Source organism: Danio rerio, chromosome 7 (genome assembly GCF_049306965.1).
Source record: "Danio rerio strain Tuebingen ecotype United States chromosome 7, GRCz12tu, whole genome shotgun sequence".
Taxonomy (NCBI): domain Eukaryota; kingdom Metazoa; phylum Chordata; class Actinopteri; order Cypriniformes; family Danionidae; genus Danio; species Danio rerio.
The window spans coordinates 30,547,392-30,566,745 of NC_133182.1; the positions used below are offsets into that span (position 1 = coordinate 30,547,392).

Consider the following 19,354-nt stretch of genomic DNA (forward strand, 5'->3'; position numbering starts at 1 on the left):
ATCAACCCTGTTACATTTCAAATAACGGCTGACATGCACAAAACAATATCCTCCCATTGCAGGGCTCAGCAAAAGTTGACGGCCTGATTGTTTTAACTTGTTATGCAACTTATTTCCGTTGTTTTAAAGTTGTGGTTACATCTCATGTATATCAAGCATCTGAATTTAAGCATGAGAGGAGGTCATGACCAGAAGCAAATTCCAAATGCCTTTTTATGTTCTGAAATAAGGGGATATTAAATTCTGGTCAAGGTCCTGTTGCTTTGCTTTCTCCCTTCAACTCCCTCGATTATGTTGCCAAACTGTGGTTCTCTCCCATGGATGGTTTTCAGTGACCATCAAAAAAATAACATGGATCCATACACTCCTGCTCCTCTACATCTCAAGCTTTTCAATTTAAGTTATAAGAACCTAAAACAGAAAATTACTTTTACATAGTGCATAAGTCCATTTTAACACATCACTTAATGCTCGCATAACTGAACATTTTATACAATTTAGCCATTCATTTACACAGCAGTAGTGCTTTGAAAGAATAACACAAAATTTTTATAGTTATAAAAGTTGTTTTTAAAATCTAAACATTTTGAAACTATTATCATCTCCATAAAACTACAAAAAAACACATTTCTGTCAAAGATGTAAGGTCGTGCACATGTAATATGTGTTAATATTACAAGCATGAAAGAGATCAAGTCATTGAGATGTAGTAGCTTATTTTGCAACTATGCAGTTTATTTATGAAGATAGTGCCTTTTTGAAAATATTTATATTTAGGGAAATACAGCACGTTGGCATCCATTAACCGGTCATACTGAGCAGAGCCAAGACGGTTGACGCGTCGCCACAAGATGATGACAGAGACCGCATATATCACTCATACTCTCCATAATCAGTGCACTATTTATTTGTACATTTAAAAATTGCACGTATTCATCGCATTACTTTGAACTGATTTATTTAATTAATTTTGAATTGTACATATACATTTGTAATTATGTTCACATCTATCTGCATACTTCTGATTATTAATAGCAACCTGTACATAGATTCATCTATTGTTTATCTCTGTTCATAGTACCACTATCATTGTAATACAACCTTTATATATTGTTCAGTACATCACTCTGTAAATATCACCACAGTTTTTCTATAATTGCACTTTATAACTTATACCTATATCCTGCACTTGCTGCTATTAAACTTTTTTCGGGGTTAATTATTGTGATATCCCAATTTCAACAGAGAAATACAGGAAAATGTCCCTAGACTGATGCCATTTCATGCCGTTCTGCCTAATAATCTTAAAATGTGAGCAATATCACCTGTTTCGTCATCACTTTAGATATTACGCTAGAGAATCATTCAAGTACGAAATCCAAAATGACATTAGTGAATTAGTAATGACTTCTGCTGTTCTGACGTCAGCTCCAGATGTGAATGAATCGCAGAAGTAGTTCCTAATACAAAATAATTTTTAGACTCTCTGTTTTTGATTTTCTTTTTTATATGCATGATTATGCTGTCAAACTGTTGTATAAATGCTATATCACACTTGCAGCAGTGTGATGTGGCTGTATATTGTCTCTGGTGGGACACCAAGGCACTCTGACTTTTTTTTTTTTTTTGTAATTCACAAATTTAGTTTGTGTTTGAGCATAATTTTTTTCTTGACTGAATGTAAAACTTAAAAAAAAAAAAACATGAGGAAATGTTTTTTACCATTATTACTACATTGTTGTTGTATACATTTAGTTATTTTTTAAAAACACTAAATAACAATGATGTTTGTTGTTATTTTTACCATGTACAATTTTTCATAACGCACAATATAATATTGTGATTTAGTAAATGAAGTTAGCTTAGTTAGTTAGAAGTTAATGAAAAAATTTTAATAAATGCTTTTAGCTTGTAATATTTAGAAATTTCTACAAAACAATATATACGTGTATATTACAATGATTGGTTTAAAATTATTTTAAATTTGGTAGACACTGTATCCATTTTCTTTCTGTACATGGAATATCCCTAAGAGTAAATGAACAAAAAAGGTCTCCTCACCGTCCTCGTCCACTGTGAGGTCCACCACCTCTCCAGCGCTCTGTCTGAGTGGCTGGATGACGGTGGATAGTCGATGACGGCCACGTCCCTCCTGAGCTCGGCTCTGGGAACAGCTGGGTCCCCAGTGCATCCTCCCATGACCTCCCACTGAGCGCGGCCTGCAAAACACAAATATGACAATCTGCATTAACATATCTGTAAGGCTAAAATACCAAAACTCAATATGGCTACTGACGTGACTGATAATAGAGATTGACTTAATGCAGGAGCAGACCTGTACTTGTAGACAATTTTTTGTATTGTTTTGTTTCCAGTGAGCTGCATCAGGGCATCAGAGTAGCAACTTTAGCAGCTACTGAAATGATCGGCTGGAATGTAAATAAGAGCCAGCTGACACGATAGCTCTTCACACACACACACACGGATTTATAAACTCTTAAGAAGACACATAACACTAGTGCATATTTTCCCACACAAATACACAGAACCACAATGGAGCCATCCATAACAAAAAATTAATTTCACTACTCAATCTGAAGCAAACCATGCATATGAGAATGCATCTCTAAAAGCTTTGTATTTCATGAGAAGAAATTCAGGGAAAAAGGAGAAATAGTGGACATGAAAGCTGTTGTGCTTGAGTAAGAGTCCAGAAGAGAGCCACTCCTCAAAGCCTGAGCTCCCTGGTGTAAACAGTGTGAATTAGGGGAGGAGCATGTGTGTGCTGGAAAGGGGAGGGTCTTGTGTGCTGAAAGATCTGAAATGCAGCTCTGTCAATTATTGATGTTATTAGCTTTTATAAGCGTCATTTCAAAGGTTTTAATAAACTCATTTGAATACCATTCACAATTCTAATCAAAAATTGGGCTGAACAATATTGGAAAAATTTGACACTGCCCTATTTGTCTTTGCGAAATATATTGCGATATAAATACAATTTTACCAGATGACTTAAATAGCTCTATTTGACAAGTCATTACTTTAGATCAGAGATGCCCAAAGTAAGGCTTGTGGATAACCTTCTATTTGGCCTATCATCTCATCTGAGAAGAGAGTAAGAAATATGGGGTCAAATGCCTTTAACACAGAAATCGTCATTTCTAATTTAACATAACATTCTTCTGTTTGTTTGATTTATTGCTTAGCTACAAAAAAGCTAATTAAAATGAAATGTTTCAATTAAATGTTGTTAATGAATCATCAGATATTTAAAAATGTAAACACATTAACTCAACAGATGGAGCAGAGGATGTTGGTGAGCAAATCCAGGCAAACACTAGTGTAATTTTGTTATAAATTAGATTGCTTTTGCTTTTACTCTAATAAGTTCATTATAAATGTAAAAATATATAAACTGTATTAGTTAATAGAAAGCAATGTTTTCTAGTCATTTTGAAATATTATTAAATAAATTTATATTAGAAGACGTTATTTACCTTCGACTCGATATTAGGAGACTATATTTACCTAGTTTCAATTATTTTGGTTGTTGGCCCTTCATAAGAAAAAGTATGAGCACCCCTGCTTTAGATAGATTGGGATAATTTTGTAAGGGAGTGAAATTTAAATATATATTTTTATGTAATTTATTATATACATATGATAAATACTACAGTCTTTAATAAACACAACAGAGCAAATGTCACAGTTAAATAAACCCTGTTTTATGGTTTTTTGGAGAGAGTAACAGAAGTTGAATAATCAAATGTAAAATAACACTGCATAGGCTTTACTATATAAATTATTCAATAACTAATTTATTAAACTTCTTTATGGTGACTGGGTGGGTAGCACGTTTGCTTTACAACAAGAAGGTCGCTCGTTTGAGCCTCGGCTGGGTCAGTTGGCATCTCTGTGTGGAGTTTGCATGTTCTCCCCATGTTTGAGTGAGTTTCCTCCGGGTCTTCACGTTTTCCCCACAAGTCAAAAGACATGTGGTACAGGTAAATTGGGTAGGCTAAATTGTCTGTAGTGTATGTGTGTGAATGTACGTGTGTGTTTGGATGTTTCCCAGTGATTGGGTTGCGGCTGGGAGGGCATCCGCTGCGTAAAACATGTGCTAGATAAGTTACCGGTTCATTCAGCTGTGGCGATCCTGGATTAATAAAGGAACTAAGCCGAAAAGAAAATGAATGAATAAACTTCTTTATTCACAACTAAAATGCTTTAAACTCTCTTTAAATGCTCACATAGTCACAAGCCCTAAAAACACATGAAGATGATAAAGTTTCACTTTATTGTGGTTCAATTCGGCAGTGTCTCCACAAATCTAGTCTGTTTTGTTTTTGGACAACTATTATCCCGGACAGAACACACACATTGCAATATCAATGCTCAAATGATATATTGTGCAGCCCTAATCAAAACATTCTTTCAATTTACTTATGTTTATTAATTCATAAGTCTTTCGGATTTTTCATCAGCTTTTAATAATAAAAAAAAAAATAATTCACATCGCTGTATTCCCTAACATAAATTGTTTCTACCAGTAATGTAGCAATATAAAATAATATAAAAATAGTGATGTTTGCCATGTGTTTCTGACTGTAAAAACACCTAGTGAGGGGAGTTTAGTTTCCCCTTGAGACTTGAAACAACATGACGATTTTCCTAAATTCCAAATAAATTATTCTGGAATTCTCTAACCACTCGAGGAATTCTACCCCTCTGTGAGGATTTGATTCCATAGGAGGGACGCAGCGGCCCTGGTTGCCGTAAAGCAGAGTGTTGCTGGGAATTGAGTTGTTCTCCAGGCTGGGATTTAGTGGCCCCGAGCCCCTGTGTCTGGAGAGCAAAGAAGCCCCCTGCCTCCCAACCCAACACTGGTGAGCCCGTTAACCACAGATTGCATCATTAAAACATCAAAACAAAATGATTACCAACAGGCTTGGAGGGCTGAGGGATTCTCTTGAGACCAGGGGAGTGACTCCAGAATGTGCAGTTTCCTTGAGAACTTGTCAGAGAGTGCGTTTAGATGCACAATCCTTACACAACTTAATAAACTGACAGTATGTAGGTCACGTAATGCCTTAAACTGTGCTCTTTATATCATGTTAAGGATAGAAGCCGTTTAGGTTAAATCAATTTGGCCCACATTCATTTTTTTCCCATCACCCCAATTTTCTTCTGCTTGTAAACACATTAGCTTTGTTATGGAGGCTTTAACATGTTTGTTAATGCTGATTTTGTTCTGATATAGTCATCTCAGCTCACATTTGAAAATCAATTAAGTGTCTGGAAAACACTGGACTATATATTTTTTATTTTGTTAATGATTTCAAATATTTCAAATATAAATCATAATCATGATTATTTTGGTCATAACTGTGATCACGATTATTCAAAACGATATACAGTTAAAGTCAAACTTATTTTTATTTCATTAAATTATCATTATTTTGAATAAATATTTCCCAAATGATGTTCAACAGAGCAAGGAGTTTTTCGCAGTATTTCCTATAATAATTTTCCTTCAGGAGAAAGTCTTTTATTTCATTTTGGCTAGAATAAAAGCAGATTTAAATATTCTACAATGACTTGTCTAATTACCTTAACCTGCCTAACTAATCTAATTAGGCCTTTAAATTGCACTTTAAACTAAATGTTTGTATCTTGAAAAAAGATAGTAAAATATTAAGTACTGTCATCACGGCATAGATATCGAAAGAAATCGGTTGTTAGAAATTAGTTATAAAAAAGTGATAAAAAAAGATCAAGACGAAATGTATACCATTCGAAATCTAGAGCGAGTCACACAATGCTTCGCGGTTAGTGTGAACACAACATCACACAGGATGGATGAATATCTTATGACTTCTAATTTTTATTACCAGTAAATATTTTAGTTTGAAAAAAAAAGAAGTAGTAATTGTGTGTAATTAAAAAATGCATTATTGTTTATTGATAACAAAAAAACAACAACACATTTCAGGTAATATCATTAGCTAATTTGAGAGCATTTACAATTACCAAGCAATTGAAAGCATTAATATTAATTAAAATATACATGATGCCTGTCACATGAGCAAAGAAAAAGGGGTTCAATTAAAGCTCATCTAATTATATATTATTTTATGAATATACATCACAAAGAAAGTAATAACTACAAAAAAATCTATACTTGCAAATTAAATCATACCCAAAGTATATAAGATACATATTCTTCAGGAAGCTTTGAGAGAGTGGAATCGGACATGAGAGCTCAGGACACCTGAGGCTGTGTGTGACATTGCTCTTTAATTGGCAGAATCACAGGCAGAGCCAGAGGAATCACCTGAGACCTGCCTCTAATTACCCACAAACAGGCCTGGGATTATTTTGTAAATTACACCAGCGTGGCATTTTGAGTCTATGGTTGGGATGGGCTCTGTAAACACAGGAACTGACAGGATGGTAGCCGGGAGGGAGAGGAAGTAGGATTATATTAGAATTTAAGGCATTTTAGGTATTTGTCCACAGAGCCCTGTTTGAAAACACACAGTTGGAATTCATCTTCCTTCTTCTCACATCAGCTTACAGTGGGCAGGATTAGCACTAGCATGTTTCTAAAGCCGGTATAAAGGTCAGAAGAGGAGCCCTGTGCAGAATATGAAAGGAAGTCTTGACATTTTTTTTTTTTCTTCCCATAGGTTTTCTTTACACCCAGCCAGCAATTTCTTTAAGCAAAACAACACAACAGAAGTCCATGCAAAATGTGTCAAAAGCCTCAGGATGCCTGTGTGTGTGGGAAGACGTCTGCCGAGTTTTGCAGGCTTCTGCATTTAAAGACAGTCTACAGTGATATGATGGGGGAAGGGTGAACCACAGTCATTTGAGTGGCAAACAAGTGACCGTGCACAAGCCTTGGATAGCATCTCTCTTTCAGGGCCACAGAAACACATTCAGCCAAGACAACAACATCATTTGAACAGACCGACAGAGATTGTTTATAAAATGCACAATGAGAACATGCAGACATATACTGTAAGCGAATGCCACAGATGCTTGAGCATATTGTAGGTTCCACTAAATACCCCCCTACCCTCCCTTCAATTATTAGTCTGACTATCTATACAATTTCTCACCCTGATAAGTCTCCATACGTACTATAAACAAAGGATCTTTGAATGGAAGAGCTTCATTGCTCATCCAGCTGACCTTAGACACCCAGAGCCCCTCCTCCAGCCGAGAAACACTCTCAGCATTCTGCTGCAAGCCCAGGCACCTCGGGGAGATGGGGAAGATTAAATGAGACCACTCTCGCTACATAACACACATTCAGTTCCTGGAAATGCTTTCCATAGGCATGAGCTTAGACTAGAGGAAGGGAGGAGAGGAAAACAGAACAAGGGGAGAGCAAAAGCATGGAATATGTTAAGAGGAGGGTAAGAAGAAAAAATAAAACACCAGAATGTCAAATGAACCCTGTTGCCCTACATTAGCACTGCATGAAGAGCTACGAAGCGAGACATATTTCATAGCCGAGTGTTCTACAAAATATGTTTACGGTCAGCCAGTCATCCACTAACGGACTAATAGATTTGTTAGGTTGCTAGTTTATCCAGATTCATGTAGGTGTTAGGGGTGGGGATACAACAAATCAATATTCGACAAGAGATTGGTTAATCACTAGGGTTTGATCATCAAGCTTTTGCGCAAAGTTGAATAATAAAGAATGCATAGGTGATCATTCTTAATAGTCACATCAAGAGTATATGCAATGTTCAGTCTGGACTATAATTTATAATTTTACAAGTGTTTTTTTAAGGCATGTGACTGTTGGAGGGTTTTAAAAGTTTTCAGGCATAATACATTTTACTTTTTGTAAATTTGAAAAATGAATAATCTTACTGAATTCTTTATAAAATTAAGACTATGCAGTAAGACTATAAGACTATGCAGTATTTTTTTACATTTGATTATTTAACTACTCTATACCTGAATACAGCTCGACTCCTCGGAAAACAACAAAAAAAAAACTGTTTTTTTATTTGTATTTTTTACTTTATTAAATTAATCGTGTAGATTGTTTATTATATTTTATGCACATTTAATCATCCCAAACAATATAAAATTAAAAGTTCTTTCCAAACAGTTATTTAACTTATCTAGTCAAATTGTATTCTTAATGCAACGTATATTGCAGAAGAAAAAATAAAGCAATGTTAGATATTTACAATATCATGCAGCCCTAATAAACGTGAGAAATAATAATGATAGAATAGTGATAGAATGAACTTTAACATAAGCAAACAATAAAATTTACAGCATTTGGGGCTGATCTCACTGAACGCACTTTTTGCATTGAGGTGCCTTTTTGAATGATTTACTAACGGCCGTGAGCGTTTAGCGTGCTGCTTATGCACCCCGAACGCTTTGCGTTTTAAGCACCTGCTGCGCCTCACGTTTTAGTCATTGTGCGCTGTGTGCTCGCAGTTGAAAAAAATTCAACTCTGACCAGAAAAAGTGCGTTACGTCAGTCATGTCTTTTTCATTGTGCAATAAAATAAAAGCAGAGGCGGAGTTTTCGTTGAGGTGACAGCAGTGTTTGTGTTGTCAAAACGACTACGGAGACTTTTAAAGGTAGAAAAGAGACTTGTGTTCGCCGTTTTGGGTTATCCAGTGCTGTGTGACCAAAGCGCATAGAATCATCAAGAGGCGACACTCTAGTGCGATTTGGGAAACAGCCACTAGATGGCGTGGCGGCCATTTTGGAATGAAAATTCCAATTGAACAACAGCATATAATAAATCAGTAAAATAAACTATTAAAAGTGCAGATAATTGTGGTAATGTTGTATTGACGTCACTCAGGTTGTATTTCAGCTTTATTTTGCTTTTTAAATAAATAAATAAAAAACAAAGGAGCTGCTAGGCATCGCTACAGCATTAAGAGTCAATGGTCAGCCAACCCCTTTCACTCCAAAATGGTGGAATCCGGGGCTGTTGCAATGGAAGGTTCTATTGACTGTCGCCTCTTGGTCATTCTAAGCTCTTTGGTGTGACTCACAAATCTTGATTATCAAAATATTATTAAATATTAAACTCACACCAATATCATTAAATATTAAAATTATACCAATATCAACAGCAACACTCGCGCACAATAGCCAGCTGATTCAGTCGGTGCCTAGCGACAAAAAAAGAGCACCACTCTTCTTTTTTTTCTTTCTTTTTCAAAAAAAGGCAGTGAGGTGCACCTCGCATTTTTGGAATGTAAAAGCACGTTCGGTGTGACCGGCTCCTTAATCCTGTTGTTGCTGCCTAGCACTGTAATGGAGACATTTTCTTGCTAGCGTCATCGATAATAGAGACCAATGGTTTAAGCCCTAACAGATGTTTTTGATTATGCATTTTTTATTAAAATTCCCAAAGAATCTGACTATGTCTGTTGAATCCCAAAGAACAATTAATTATCGTCTTGTTAAGGTAAATAAATGAAAAATTATCAATATTAAAATTGTATACAATATTATCCAATTACAATTCTGCGCATAAAGTTGTAGGTAATTTAAAAAGATGGGCCATTAAAAAAAAACAAGCAAATTCACTCCATGTAAGGTTACTGATACAGATAGTATAAAAAAGACATCCCCACTGAATAATTACAAGAGCAGCAATCTTTTTAAATGAACAATAGTAAGATTATTATACACTTGATACTTCTAATTGTCAATTTTCAACACAGATGTTATGGCCATTAGAGAGGTAGCACTCAAATCACAAACACACACACACAAAGTGTTCGGAATAAACCACTTCACTGCTGTTTCTCTCTAACAGCTAACAGCAAATGCAAACTAAACATATTCACTCTGCTCAAACATGCATTTACAAAAGACCCCCATTTTCCTCTGACCTTGGCCACGTGATGTTTTCCTGAGCTGTAAAGCCGTTCCCTCCCCCTTCACTAAAGTCCAATCCAAACCACAGCACAGTCTACAGCAGAAACACAGCCTGCAGATCAACATTCAGTCGCAAACACACAAGTCCACATTCCAGCACAATATCTCTCTTTCTCTTGCTCTCCGCCATATAACGACAGGACCACATGATTTCAGCTGCATTCCAGTGCTGTTGTTTGAAGACGGATAATAGTCCGCATGACCTTTAGGAAAATAAATGAGCACGATGATCTTACTGATGCAGGGAAAAATGTGCAACGGGAAGAGGGAAAATATAATTGGAAAATAATAATAATACACTACTTAATAACTGGGCAACCTAATACCAAGAAAGAAAGTCAGTCTTCCTCGAGCTTCTCCAGCAGGATGTGCTTCAACACCCAAACACAAGCACATGGCAGGCAGGCGGGGCACAGAAACCAAACACAGCCCTCACCACCTGTAGGGACAGAGCGAGCATTGGCATCCCAGACATGTGACTTTAACCAGTGGAGAACATGAGTCACACAAGCCTCAAACATCAGACAGGTTCAGAACAGAAAACTAGTATAGTGCTAACCGTATCATTAGCAGTATATACTGTAACTTTACACTGCTGGTTTAATCTACGATTTACTTCATTTATGGCATGCATTGTTATTAGGCAAACGGTTTCAAGGTTTACCGTGGTTTGGAATAGTCAAGGTTTTAAAACCACTGAAATTTTCTGTTAGCATTCCTACATTATATGTAAGTTTTTTTTTTACAATTATTTTTTTTTAGCTTGTTCAGGACAAAAGCGTCTTCATCAAAAAAGGACCCTGCACAATAAAAGCTCGTGTTCAGCCCATGATTTAGGAAACATTTGAAAAACAAATCACTCTCTCACTCATTCCCCTTTGTACTTTCTTTTTTGACTTTTGTCTGAAGTGGGGAGTCCCAACCTGCTTTATCCTTGTTTGGTTATTTTCATATGTTGTTGGGCTCCCAATTTCTTGTTGTGTGCATTGTTTTGCTGATTACTTTATCTTAATAAGTAATAACTTAATAATAACTTTGGCTGTTGTTTACTTATGCTACGTTTTCTTAAAATTATGAGTACGGACTGTAACCCAGTTAAACAGCTAGAAATTAAATGCTCTACAAAAAGTGTTTATGACAGGGGTTCCCAAACTTGGTGCTGGGGCACGATGTCCTGCAGAGTTTAGCTCCAACTTCCATCAACACACCTACGAGGAAGTTTTGAGAACACCTTATAAAACCTTGATTAGTAAGAGCTTGGGTATCAAAAATAAAAATAATAAAATAAGAATAATTTATTGCAAAATATCAAATGAATGAGGCCCGAAGTCTCAAGACAATTTGGTTCCGATGGATACGCAAACCTTTTTAACTGGTTCAAATGATCCAATTCAATAAATCATAAGGAGTTATGGATGTTAATTTTAATTAATTTGTGTTTGTTTTTGCAAAAGTTTCGTGCATTTTACTTGAAACCAATCTAATTCTATATAGCTGATGACTTGCATTTAATGAACTTCCAAGGACCATAGTTTTAGCTAAAAATCTTTTTCCAAAAAGAAGAAAAATTGCCTAAATCTAGCATCATTTCAGAAAAAAATTAATTCAGAGCATTTTTTTTTCAAATATTCCTTTAAGCAAGAGTCTTAAAGGGCACCTATGCGGAAAAATCTACTTTTTTAGCTGTTTGGACAGACAAGTGAGTAGGTAGTGTATATACCGTCATATTGGGGTGATTTAACACACCCAGTCCTTTTTTTTAATTAAACAACATAAAAACAGTGGACCAATTGGAGCGGTTTTTCTAAGACCGCAACTTGACGTAGGAGTGCGGTCCCCCCGCCCACCAATATTAATTGACAGGCAGCATCACCATATCCTAAGTTTGTTGTTTCACATCCGCCATTTTCAGCGTGTGAGTCAAAGCGATGTCACTAAAGGAACACCTTTGCTCTATTTTTAGATGCAAGGCTCATTTGGCTCAACACAAGATCAACATTCAATGCATGATCGCTCTAATTGGAATTATTGTTTGTAACTTTAGGTGGCTTTGCAAACATGTGTACTTTTTATTGCTTCTACCTTAAACTTTAGCCGTTTGCATTTCTGGCGGTCAAAGAAGCTCCCTGTGATCCTAACTAGGTGCATCTGGAAAGTGTGAATGCGTTCCCTCACGTGCGTGTCTCCTTTGGAAATAAAAAAAAAAAACTTGCCTGCAGGTCGCACACCAGAAGCACCACTAGGCAATGCGCAGCGTCACGTGACACAGCTGCTGCCAAACACAAAACATGAGAAGGTCTAGGTTCCGCCCCCTTGTTACGTTGGGCGGGAAGTCAAAACTAATTTTTATGTAAAGAAACTCACCCCTAAAACAGCGACCTGTGAACACACCCCCAAAATGACACTTTTTAACACATTATAGTAAAAAAAATCTGAATTGTGTTTTGAACTGAACCTAAACTCGCACACTCAGAAGAACCATAATATTAATATTAAATCTTTAAAAAGGGGTAAACTAGGTGCCTTTTAAGTAAGTGTCCTTACAACTCAGACTAATTTTATAAAGTGACATATATTGTTTTATTTCACAAAATCAGCATTTGTAAATCAAAACTATTCCTCCATTGTTTTTGATTCAAAAATGCATTCCATAATGCACCATGGGATTACATTCACTTTCCTTAAAATGTTAAATACAAAGTCTAAAACCTTTGAATGGAAAAAAAAACATTGTGGGATGAGAATCAACACTGTGGAAAAAAAAAACAAAGCCACTTGTTGCAGTTCACAGTATTATGTTTTTCTGAGCAGCGCATCCTCAACCTCGACTAAATGGACCAGCAGGCATCAAAGCTAGGCAGCAGGCAACCAAAGAAATCACTTATTTATCTTTGTGTGCATGTTAAATAAACATCCCTCTGGGCTGGATTGACTGTGAAAACTTGTGTTTCACCTCATTCGTGCTGTCACAGAGGTTTTATGGGCTTCCGTGAACACTACAGAATAAAACATGCAAACATGCACCAGTGAATAAACAGCCTGAGGAGTAACTCATCCAACTCTACGTCTCGGCAAACCCAGAGAAAGGCAACCACACCACTGATCAACCTCCAACACACAGCCCACGATGACGAAAGTTCAGTATTCAATGGGCTCGACTGAATGACTTTGCTGGCAGGCGTGTGGTGGAGGTGGCCGCCGCTATTTCTGGCAGCAGTTAAAAAAGTAATAGAATAAAGCAATGATTCTCAGCTCAGGAACAGACCCCTCAATAACAATTAGGAGAGAAGCGGGCCACTGAAACCAAATCAAGCAACGGGAAGAAGGGGCGCAGTTCGGACAAAACCATATCAGATATGATTGAGTTTAGAGCTTCTATCAGATTTGTAAGGAAGGCCTGCTGAGAGCACCGTTTGACATGGTTTGGGCAAACCCAGCCAAAATACTGGAGGCTGTAGTGTTTATTAAATGAATATGGTATGCAGAAAATCGAAAATCAAATCTACAAGCAAAGTCTCTGCTTTTCTGTGAACTCAACAGAAATCTTTACAACACTCAATGAGAGGCATTGTACTAAACTCCCTTTCACAAGAATGTGAGAACATCCCGCAGGTCAAAAAACATTAGGGAACCATGAAAACTCTTGTTTGGTTTTGGTGCACAGATATATGGCGCACTTTCTGATATGGGGCTCATCCCTAAAGTGCACACTAACAGCAGGATGCTCAGTGGAATGCCTTCATAACACTGGAAACTAGAGCTGTAACCGGGCCATAAAAATTAGGCCTGATAGGGCCCGAGCCCGACAGGTAAATTTTGATTGACAGCTTTATAAAGCCCGAACTCGTTTATAGCACGACATATTTCAAATGTGCGCACGCACACATCTCTTTTGCCTTTTTTCAAGAATCATTTATCACAAGAGTCATTTAGGCTATATTTTTAACATAATTTATTAGTTTTAATTTATTAGTTAATTTATTGTAACATCTCAGCACTCTAAAAAGGCCTAGGTATACACTTAGCCTTTAAATTGGCCAACACACCAATAAAAATAAAGCTTTCCTAAAAAATTAAAGTAAAATAAATTTTTAATCTGGCAATAACAAAATAAAGATAAAGGCTCTGCGAGATTTGTTTCGCCACTTCTCTTCACAATCTGGCATTAAGGTGAACGTGAAGCTGAATATTAAAAGAATAGCCTAATGCCAACAATAGCCTGTATACTGTCTACATTAGGATTTTTTGGTTTAATTAGAATTCATTTATAATTAAAAAAAACCTTTACACACCAATTAGGCTATGTGTTTTTTGTGGAGGAACATTACTGAATCCACTGTAAATGGCTTTTGCGCAGTCCTGCGCTCAGGATGGTGGGTCCAACAGCACTGAACACCCTTTCACTGCTGCTGCTGCTACAGTCCGAGATGCATAGTTCTAATCTGGCTAATTTAGCAACTTTTGGGTAGGATTGTTTGTTCATATTTAACCAACCAAGAACATCCATTTAATTTTCCATGACAGCAGTTTCAATGTAGCGAGTGGCCTCGTCATCTTCCCTGTCAGCTTGCTGTGCTGATTAGCGCTCTTCCGTAACACGCAGAGTATGAGTGACCGCCAAAATACCTTTGCGGCTAGAATGACAGGTTCTTTCTGAACTAATGGCTGGGCTGACCACAGTCAAAATTCGTTCTTTTTGACTTCTCCGTCATTTTTTGTTTCACCTTTGCAGGGAGGGAATTTAATGTTGTAACAAACGATTTACTTTTTCGCACTAATCGAAATGCATCACATGACTGTTCATTTACTGCGCAAGCCAAGCCCGGCCTGACTCCATATAAAATGATAGAAATTAAACCCGAACCCAATCAAACCCGTTGGGTTCGTGCAAAGATCTTCAGCTCTACTGGAGACTGCCAGCTTCATGTCTAAGCCCAGATGTGCCCTCTCATCTAGACTGGGGTAACAACAGCTTCTCAATGGGGACATATAGTGAAATTCGGATTAATTTCTATAATGCCATATGAATCTAGTTCAGAAAGGACACCATTCATAGTTCAATATTTGTTTAAAACTACAATAAGATACTCAAGAAAAATCTCACCTGAAGGCATCTCCAACGGTTACGATCTCCACTTCACTGTCTGTGGAGGTGACATTGATCTCCTCACTGGCAGGCACTGCAGGAGCAGGAGTTGCTTCAATCACAACCACGTCCTCATCCAAGACACCTGAAGGAAATTAGGCTAATTAATGCTAACATTCCAGCACAGGAAAAAAAAAATTTGCTTAGAGCAAACATACAAGAGCCCGTACTGTGAGCAATTACAATAATGTTTTATTTAAATTTGAACTAAATATTACTAACTGTAAAGAAATTAACTTAAAAAGAAATAAAAAGTAGTTGTTTTTTTACAGAGACATTTAAAAAAAACTTTTCTCTTTTTTGAGAGATGTAATCACAATACTGCGAAACTGTGATATTTTTATCCGAGGTTTTCATATAGTCAAGATCTTATACCAGCCCATGCGTAATTTCATCCAATTTATATATCTTAGCCCACCGTAGCTATACAGTATATTTATTATAAAATGGCCCAGTCAGTGTGAAAAATTGATTGGTGGTAACTCTGAAATAACTTTCATAATTTGCTTTAAAACAAGAATGAAATCGTTAGACTTTCTTTTCTTTTTGATTTGATTTCAGTAGTGAATATTTCTAAAACTGAAAAAAATGTACAGTCATCCCATTGTTCAGAGAGAACAGGTTTGTTGTGGGTTTCTGCTCATCAATCAGAATGGGTAGACAACAGCTCCACAGAGCTATTGCTGCTTTTTTGCACAGTGGGTCACAAATTGAGCAAGAATCAAAGATTTGACAGTGTTTTATGTACTTCTTGACAGTTGTTCAGACATGTTTTCTTCTGAACATTTAAACATTTTTTAATAAATCATAAAAAATGTAATAAATAAATGTCAATTTAATAAAATGTATACATTATTTCATTATCACACAATGTACTTATCATGCATTGGCCATGTTTCCTAAGCAATTTTGTATAAATCTGAATTAAATAATTCCAATTTATGAAATCAAACATAATGGTTAACCTGTTTGAATTAACTTGACATGGACACAAAGTAACTGGATTAATGTTTACATACACTGCTTACTTATAACAAGGTAACAGCTCCAGATGTCATCTACAAGTGGGCTGATTGCAAATCGCATTAATGTGTTCACATATATCTTGACATATTATTCAGATTCCAAAGCAAATGTCTTAATTGAGACAGGTGTGAGTGCACCATTAAACATTGAACATTTGCAGAAAAAGCAGAGTGTAGTAAACCCTAATTTTTGAAACCACATGTTTAATTGTGACAATGGTAAGTGGTTGCACCAGATAGAGAAGATAATTGTCCCTGCTGTTCATTTAAAATTTCAAAGCATCATACAGGTAACACCATAACAACCAAAATGGAAAGGTCATAGCTTTAATTTGTGTCCACTGAAAATCATCAAAACTCAGGCTGATGATGTTTGTCGTCACCAAAACATCTAGCTTCTCGAATAAGCAAAGGGCTCCTAGGGTAAACGTTTGCGATTTCTAAAGTAGAACCAACATGCATCTTCACTATTTGAATATTTAACATTACCCCTGCTGTTTTTATGATGAGAAGTGTATAAACGCTACCATCAAAGCGATCTGTGGTCATCTTAAGACTGTACTTTTGAAGTGTCACTTGTGCTTCAGAAAGATACACTAGGCATTACTAGTAGCAGAAGCAATATCAGTCTCAGTAGCTACAGCTGTTTAATTGATGATGGTTTGGTGCAGCAGTGGAGCCAACCAATGCTTCAGGCGGGTGTGCGGGTGTGTGTGTGTGTGTGTGCTGGGGAACTAAATGTAGGTCAGTCAAAGATGTGCTTTGCAGTGTGCCGGCACAGGCTTCTGTAGTACAATCACTTATCTCTCTTCTGATTGGCTCTCCTGCTTGACTTCTCATTCCTTCTTTAACTCAGCCTCTGCCTGGATATGGTGTCAAGAGGCCAGGGTGTGTGCAAAATAAAGCTAGCAAGCATAGCTGGTACACATCTCAGTGCGACTGACAAACAACTTGTACATAAGCTCCATTTTCAACAGCTCCAAAATTGCATCTCGAAATACATGAAAGAAAAATGACTGAAATTCAATGATTATGTGATCGCTATGCATTTTTATCAAAAATAAAATGCAGGACATATTTAGCTTAAGTTTATAACACCAGCATACCTGTCAGATTTGTAGCAGTTTTATAGAAGTTGCACTTAAAACAACTTCGAACAATTCATCTTGAATTAAGAAACACAACTGTACTATATACTGAATCCAATATGGTAAAAAAAATTGTATGCCAGGATTGCAAGGTTGTTGTGTTATACTATCTGTGTTAGGCATGTTTGTGCACCGAGGCAGAAGCTCGTGGCTCAGGAGATGCATCACCATTCTCTGGGGTCTGTTGTTAGGGTTGGCTGTCCCACTGAGTGCTGCTGCTTAGCACCCTGCTCTTACCATGTTCCCTATGCTGCCCACAAGAAATGATCACACTAGACACTACCAAACACAACTACAACTTACAGGAGGAAACATGAAGCCGTATATTAAGGGTTCAAACCTGACCTACTACAGATACAGAAAATGAACTATAGAGTTTGAATTCTGCAAATGTGTGGAAAAGAATTTGTGATGTCTCTGTTAACCAGTGGGTAAATAGACTATATGCTAATGAAAATTACAGCAACAAAAGTGTTCATTTAGTAGCATGATTGAAAGAGCAGAATTCTACAGGCCCAAAATGTTTTCTTCGCTTAGGTGCAAGTAGTAGTTTGAAATAATTGCACAGAAACATTCTGTTAACAAACATCCAATTGAATGACAGATGAACATTTTAAAAAGTGCTGCATGTTTTCCTTTCAATAGCAAACCAAACCTGCAATTAAAATTACAATAGTATAGAAAACAGAAGTTAAGAAAGCATCTGATAACAGCAATGGAGATGCTGAGAAAATTGAAGCTCTGCAATTAAACCCTTCAGCCAATTTACGTTATTTTCAATTGCTTGGCATATTTTTATATTAGACTGCAAATATAATTACATAGTAATAAACATGAAAAGAAATCCCACATTGTTTCTTTCAAATAAAATAAAACTTAATTTTTTTACTATTAGGCATATACATTTTTGTTTTATGGTTTTGATGTTGAATTTGAATTTGAGATTCTATGCTTTTTGTTTTAGGAGAACGTAATCTCTGTATGACAGTACTGTTTATTTTATTTAAAAAAATTTTTTAGGATGAACAAGCACAAGCTCTGAATGTAAAAAAAATGCAATTACAAACAGCAAGAAGAACAAACTGTACTTATTTCCCCCCCAAAAAAGTCTGTTTAGGGCTTGTGCTCACGCAGACTCACACCTGCAATCTAATGTGAATACTGAAGCAATTCTGAAGATCTGAGAATCGATTTAGAATTGTTTGAAAAAGAATTATGATGCTTTTTTTTTTTACTACCCCCACCAGTAAAAATGACATCTTGGTCAGCATTCGTGGTTATCTGTGCTTGAGTCCTTAAACAGCAGCAATATGTCACTATCAATCAAAACTGAAAATCGTCCCACTGTACACAAGCCTTTAGATGTACAAAATTTCTGTGCGCACACTGAATATAATTTTATAGGCAGATTCAGGCAAAATTATTCATCGATAAATTTTTATATATTGCTAAAAAAAACTGTGAGCTGCTGTATGATATAAGTTTTGCGACATATATGCTTTGTATAAAATTTTGTCATTAATTAAATAATGGAAGGACATTTTATACTATAAAACTACAGGTTAGCTATGCTTATATATAATATCCACTCTATACACAACTCCTTATTTTTTCTGATTCTGATTGTAACAAAATAATGTGCCCCTTTTGTAAGCTACTTTGAAACAATAATTATTGTGAAAAGTGCTATACAAATAAATTTAAAATGACTTGAGTGGATTTTAAAACAGTTTCATCTTTTTGTGTTACCCCATTGTAAACACACTAAATTTTCATTTTAAAACCAAGGTCCAGACTGAGCTGTAATTTGTACCGTTACACCCTTAGAACTAATGTTACAGCAGTGCTTCTCCAGAATAACTAATGTGAGCATCGAAAAAGTACGGAAACATCTGGGGGGCTGAAGAGCTACTCTGATCTCATCCAGTAATTTCCAAGGAAATTCACAGATTTTCCAAGTAACTCCTCATTAGGTTTAGGGAGCTAACTTAAACAATTGATATGAGAACTGATATTCTGTTTTCTTATGCAAGGATAAAGGTGTTTCACCAATCGTTGGAAAAGGCAGCTAATAACACATTTTATACAGTCG

At 36.3% G+C, this 19,354-nt stretch overlaps 1 protein-coding gene across 5 annotated transcripts in view; it reads right to left on the reverse strand.

The window, feature by feature from the left end:
• Positions 1–19,354, reverse strand: part of rnf111 (ring finger protein 111) — a 62,385-nt gene that overhangs the window by 19,105 nt on the left and 23,926 nt on the right. For all 5 annotated transcript variants that reach the window (XM_005168925.6, XM_005168924.6, XM_001922673.9 and 2 more), the window contains 2 exon segments: positions 15,048–15,174; positions 2,062–2,219 (listed from right to left, as the gene is read on the reverse strand). In XM_005168925.6, the coding sequence (XP_005168982.2) occupies positions 2,062–2,219; positions 15,048–15,174 (285 nt within the window).